The sequence below is a fragment of the Parambassis ranga genome, chromosome 3 (assembly GCF_900634625.1).
Source record: "Parambassis ranga chromosome 3, fParRan2.1, whole genome shotgun sequence".
Classification (NCBI taxonomy): domain Eukaryota; kingdom Metazoa; phylum Chordata; class Actinopteri; family Ambassidae; genus Parambassis; species Parambassis ranga.
In genome coordinates, this window is record NC_041024.1 from 2,311,538 (window position 1) to 2,317,554 (window position 6,017).

At 44.4% G+C, this 6,017-nt stretch overlaps 1 protein-coding gene across 2 annotated transcripts; it reads left to right on the forward strand.

The window, feature by feature from the left end:
* The first annotated feature begins 9 nt into the window (after window positions 1-9).
* cdkn2aip (CDKN2A interacting protein) lies at window positions 10-5,567 on the forward strand. Of its 2 annotated transcripts, none has more exons than XM_028401383.1 (4): window positions 10-134; window positions 662-914; window positions 2,122-2,246; window positions 3,668-5,567. In XM_028401383.1, the coding sequence occupies exons 1-4, from the start codon at window positions 128-130 to the stop codon at window positions 4,255-4,257; spliced, it is 975 nt and encodes a 324-aa protein (XP_028257184.1). In that variant the 5' UTR covers window positions 10-127; the 3' UTR covers window positions 4,258-5,567. The 2 variants fall into 2 exon arrangements, with proteins under 2 accessions (XP_028257184.1, XP_028257185.1); XM_028401384.1 differs by lacking the exon at window positions 10-134 and adding an exon at window positions 200-287.
* The last annotated feature ends 450 nt before the right edge of the window (window positions 5,568-6,017 follow it).

The window sequence follows — 6,017 nt, forward strand, 5'->3', positions numbered from 1 at the left end:
AAAGCATCATGGGAATAACTGTTAGCAGCAGCAGCCTGTTAGCCTCTGTCGTTTTCACTCTTACCTACGTTGTCGTGCTAACAGCCAAGTGAGAAACATAACTCTTCTTTTTGGATTTAAATGACCCATGAGAGGTATGTAAAACACGAAGCTTATGTTAGCTACCTGTAGCTGTTTCACCCATCGTATGGGAAATGTAGTTTCTTCCGGAAACAGGTGTAGTCACCAGGCATGCGTCACCAGTTGGTCATGTAGCTAGCTAGCAACACATCGCAAAGGAGAGCTTGGTATGTCGTAGTTACCGCATAAAATACGGAATTAATACAAAGTGTTGACGCAGTCAGTGTTTTGCTATTGTTGTTATTATTGCGCTTGATGCTGTGTGTTTACTGGTGTGGTTAAATGTACTCGGATAAACTGTGCTACACGTTGTTAGTTTGTCAGTCTGAAAAAACAATCACTAGTTAGCTTAACTAACATTAGACAACAGACACACAGGTTAGTGAGAACAGGACACCACCGTGCGTAGTCTTCTGTGAAGGGTTACACTGAAATAGATCGAAACAAGCTAGCTTAAGTGTTACAAATACTAAACACACACATAAAGGTGTGACTGTGTTTTCTGTTCCGCTCTCATAACCTGTAGTATGTTTTAACACAGGGATGGCGGGGGAGAGGAGCGGAGAGGACATCGTTTCAGAGTACCTGGACCAGAACCCGCAGCTGTCCCAGTGGGTGGATACATTCCGGGGCTACTGTGAGAGCAACAAGCAGTGGTGTGCCAGGAGAGAGTTCATCCTGAGGAACATGGAGGCTTTCCCCACAGTGAAGCCAGGTGTCCCCAGCAGCAGCAGTTTGGACAGGCTGCTGTCTCTGTCCATGGTCTGGACAAATCACGTCTTCCTGGGCTGCAGGTAGGACACAGACCCAGGGACCAAACAAAACCTTGAGAAAGTTAAGAAATGAGGACTCCTGAGTAGGGTTGGGCGATATTGGCAAAAAAATGAATCACGATTAATTGTGGCATTTAGCCAATAACGATTAATTTGACGATTAATTGATGACAGTTGCACCGACATGTTTTTGACTCTAAATTGGCACAGTGTTCTAGCATGATACCGACAAATCATCAGTCAAGTTAACTACTTCATTCTAACAGGCTAAGCTGGTGATTAGGCACCAACCAGCCATGGAAATATGTATTGATAATATTGAGGCACAAACTGCTTCAAAATAATAATGAAGCAAACATTTAAAGTAACTTTGTCCTTCAAATGTTTTTATCTTAAGGTCACAAAGCATGTCGACATTAAAATTAAACAGACAAATAGACAAATAAGTTTAGAAAAGTCACATCAGTGATTATTAAAGTTAAAAATGTGTCTGCGCAAATGAACCTGTGGCTGGAATATGTCACAGACTAGTGCATGTTTTCACTCAGACTGTTGAACAGCAGCAGAAAAAACAAACAAATAAACAAACCGGACAGTTCCACATTTAAATGTGTGTCTGTGCAAATCAACCTGCGTTACAATCTTCCAGCGCTTGGTTTGGTCGTAAGCAGCACGATGACTAAACGTACCGCGGATTCTCGGCTGAGTGGAATTCTTTCCAATATCTGCTGGAGGAGACTTCGCTGTTGTAATGTTTCCTATCTTGCTGTGGAGTCCGTAAATAAAGATCGGAGTTCATTCATTTGATACGAGCAAAAATTCAGTTACTATGGCAACAACCAACGCTCCACACTTCACCTAATGCATGTCGCTGCACTATATACAGCTGTAGCCGGCGTTGTGTCCTCGTCGCTCTTTCTTCGGCTTTCTTCGTGCTCCGGCTTATGGTGACAGACGTTGAACTTATGTTAGGAACGTGCTGCTCCGCATCATCTAACTGAACACCGCTGCCTTCCACCATTATTGTTATTGTGGGCTCACATGTGCGCGGGTGATGGTGAGAGTACGTCGCACACAAAAATGCGTCATCATGACGAGGCACTAATCGCCGTAATCGATAAGTGGCAAATATTAATCGGTGACAGTTTTTCTGACGATCAATTGCACACGATATGATTTTGCACAAGCCTACTCCTGAGTAGTGATTTGTTTTTGTTGTCTGATCCAGCTACCCACAGGCTGTGATGGACAAGATCAGCGAGATGGGCGAGGGAATAGTTGTCCAAGATCCTCCTGTTCATAAAACCACCACAGCGGGAGTCACTGCCAAAGGAAAGTGGAGCGCCGTAGCAGGTAATACACTGCACGTTTACACTCATGTTAGTGTTTATGATGTGGCCAAGATGTGGATGAAGTTTCTAGTTTTCATCCTTTTTTTAAAATCTGTATTTGTGAAAATAAACGACCAGGTTTCCACCCAAGAATTTAAGGTCTCTGTGGATATACAGAGTGCCAGGAAACACCTAAATACATGTGGGCAGACAAATGACGTTAGAAGCATAGTATAATATGTCAAAATCACAAAGGTTCACAAGCTAATGTCTCAAAACCTACAGTACAGATTTGATGGAGTGTATCTATTAGGGGTGGAACGGTTCACCAAATCACGGTCACGGTTTTCGGTTCAGTTCGGTTCACAATGTTGAGGTTTTTTTCTACATGTAACACCATAGATGAGCATAAATTGTACATCCTAATTATCCAACATTTACCATCAAGTCAATTTCATTTCTTTTTATTTTCTATATAGCACCAGATCATAACAGAAGCCATTTAAGAAAACCCTTCCTATAGAACAGCTCTACTTATTTGCACAGCAGCATGTCAATTCTGTCTGCACGGTTGTTTATAATTCACCACTGCTGTCACACAGACACGTGTGCGCACATACTCCTCCTGTCGGACAGAGAGCGTGTGTTGTTTTGCCCACCGGTGCTCATGACATGCTAGTCGGATAGATTTAACTCTGTTGACTACGCTAAGCTAAGCAACGCTAACAGTACCGATGCCTTTGTTTCTGTTTTTACTTTTGAAATATGCTGTTTACATCCTGCTCTGTAAGCATTGACGGGACCAGCGGCAGCTTTGCGCACAATTGGACGCAGAGTGCTGTGGGTCTCTGCTCTGCCTGCAGCTGAACCTGCTGCGTGAAGCTACAGAGAGAGTGACCGGCTGCTTGAGCTCACGGTCGCTGCTTGTCGAGGACAGTATGACTGCAGAATGATTTCACGTCAGTCTCCAAAAGTCACCAGAGAGAGTCACTAGTTGCTTTAGATTAAAAAACGTTTGGAAAGTCGCCAAATTTAGTAAAGGAGAGACGCCAAGTTACCAACACTCGTCTCCGTGCTGTGGTAAAAACGCCTCCCTGCATTACTTTATGCTCATGTCCTGAATCGACCGAAACACGTCGACCGAACGGTTCTGATTTTTTTCCTGAACCGTCCCATGCCTAGTATTTATACTTGTGGGTATTTATACAGTAAAAACCAAGTCTGGTGACCTTAAATAGTCCTAATACAGCTCTGCTTCCTCTCACGTTGTCAGAGCTTGTTATGGCCCATGAGGCATTTTAGTGTGATTTCTGTTGCAGCAGGGATTCTCTGTAATTACCTATATGCAGTTGTTTTACACACCCACACCTGAGGCTGGAGTCTCATTAGGTGCTGGTTCTCGTGCAGTCAACACTGTCCTGCCTGCTGTGTCGTCATTTACAGAGGGCGATGCTGACAGCTGTGTGAAAAGAGCCAAATGCGGGGCTAATGAGGTTGACAGTCGGCCTGCCGGGAGGACATCCACTCGTCCGGTGAGTCAGAAAACAGGTCCTCTTCCTCAGGCTCCGGCAGAGCACCAGCCCTTCTTCAACCGCCTCTATAAGGCCGTGGCGTGGAAGCTGGTGTCGGCGGGGGGCTTCGGGCCCAACCTGGACCACGTCGAGATACTGCGCAGCTGCATTGAGTCGTGCAAACAGACCCTGACGTGCGTGTTTGTGCCGCTGAAGGACATTACCGGCCTCCCCGCAGGTCGCACGCAGAAAGAAGGCCACGTGTGTGAAATCCGCTGTCAGACTGTCTACATGGGAACAGGGTACGGGCGCGACGAGGCCGCTGCCAAAGCCATGGCTTCCAAAGAAGCCCTAAAAGTCTTTCAGGGGCGAAAAGTGACAGTAAAGATCTGCAGGCGGAGGTACAAAGGGAAAGACGTGGAGGATTTGGTGCTGCTGGACGAGCAGCCTCGCAGTCAGGGCTTCGCTCCTGCACTCAGTTACCCCTTTCAGGACGAGCAGCTGGAGGACGGCTCTTCATAGAGAACACGGACTGTGACATCATCAACAAGCGACTTCGACTTGAGTGCAGCTACTCAGGGCTGTGCTGGGACCAGACTCTCATGCAGCTGATCACCAGAACTGAACACGAGGATCAATCAGAGCTTCTACTGTCATTCTTTGGTGTCGTACGTCGTTAAAGACGCAACAAAGGTGGAAAAATAAAGTTCTCTGTTCATCACATGTTCCGTTTTATAGACGACACAGTGTGCCATTATTTAAAGTCAGGAAAGCCCTGTCTGAGTTAAATGTTTCCTTAATAATTGGATTTTTCAAAGAATTTTAGATTTTCAGCCTCATAATGTTCAGTTTCTTGTATTAAAAACTTTGTTTGGGGTAAACTTCTGACATATGTCGCATCCAATGACCTTTTTTTGCATATAAATTTGGGAGATGTTTCCTCATACATTTATGACTACTCAAATTTTTACATAGATTTCTCTTTTTTTAAAAAAAAAATCTTTTTTTTCCTTGTAAATTATTTATATTTTTTGTTAATTTACATCTAATCCCATCTTTTTTGGATTAGTTTTTCTCAGAGTGTTTCACTCCTTACATTAACACCTCTGTCATTTGAAGTGTAGCTGCAGTACAAGTCACAAAGACTCAACAATAACTCGTTTTGTTTGTACAGTTGTGTTGATGTCAGGCTGCCGGGTCGGCTCAGTCAGAACTAAAACTGTTCTCTAAACACAATGAGCCCGTCTTTACTGTTAATACTAGTTCAAGACCATAACATGAACAGAAATATGAAGAATTAACCCAGATTTGATTTTGTGTTTTTAAGTTTCGGATGTTTTTGTGTTGCTTCTTTAACAGGTTGTCTCTGCGCTCTCATTCCCCATAAACCTGCACTTTAATTGTTACCGAGCAGGCCTGGAGCTCGCTGAACTCGTCTGCTGCCACTCGAGTTTTACTGTTTATTATTTAGAGTTTAGAAACGTCTCTGCAGGCGTGGCTGTAGCGTGACGGTGGCGGTGAGGTGCAGAGGCGTGACTGAAGGTTTTTAGTGGGAGGTGGACGGTTTCATTTCACTGCACACAGACGAACTAACTGCTGCTGCTTTTCTCTGATTTCATGGACTGAATTAAACAGAACGTGGCTTTTCATTTGAACACAGTGTGTACAGTGATGATGTGTGTGTGTGAGGGGACGGTGCTGCTGTGATTTGTGGTTCCAGTCTGGGTTGAACAGCACCGAGGTGTGTGTATCTGCACTGTTTCTTGTTACTGTACGTTCGCACCTGTTGGTCCTGTTTCTATATATTTTTAAAATAAACAAACTGTCACTAAGCTGGGTTTTGTTCCTAATAATTTCCTTTCACACTGAGGGTTTCCGACGGTTAAATCCATATGTTGAAACTCATGTTGCCTCATTAGTGGTAATTGGTGAGTCCACTGGATGAGTCATCTGCTCGTTAGCGACAGTCAAACAGAGTCCAGCCGTGTCGGATCAGATCATTCCAAACCGTGCGGTTTGACTGACATTCATGCTCGATCTCCTCCCCCTGCTGAAGTTGACCTGCAGCGTTGTTTATAGCCGGATGCCTTCAGGCCTGCTGACATGGCTGCTCCACGCTTTTCCACTTCATTAGTAAATCACTGATCCGGTCGGTTTGTTGCTTCCTGAGCGGAATCTTCTTCTCTAACTGGATAAATATCAGGAGTTTTACACAAACCCTGTCTGTACACACAGCTTCATCAGTCAATAAACCAAACACACACACACACACACACACACAA

Bases quoted from the DNA above. Each gene is read 5' to 3' on its own strand.
- cdkn2aip (XM_028401383.1), top strand. The intron at 915-2,121 runs GTAGGACACAGA...TGTCTGATCCAG, and splicing joins CACGTCTTCCTGGGCTGCAG to CTACCCACAGGCTGTGATGG. The intron at 2,247-3,667 runs GTAATACACTGC...CGTCATTTACAG, and splicing joins AAAGTGGAGCGCCGTAGCAG to AGGGCGATGCTGACAGCTGT.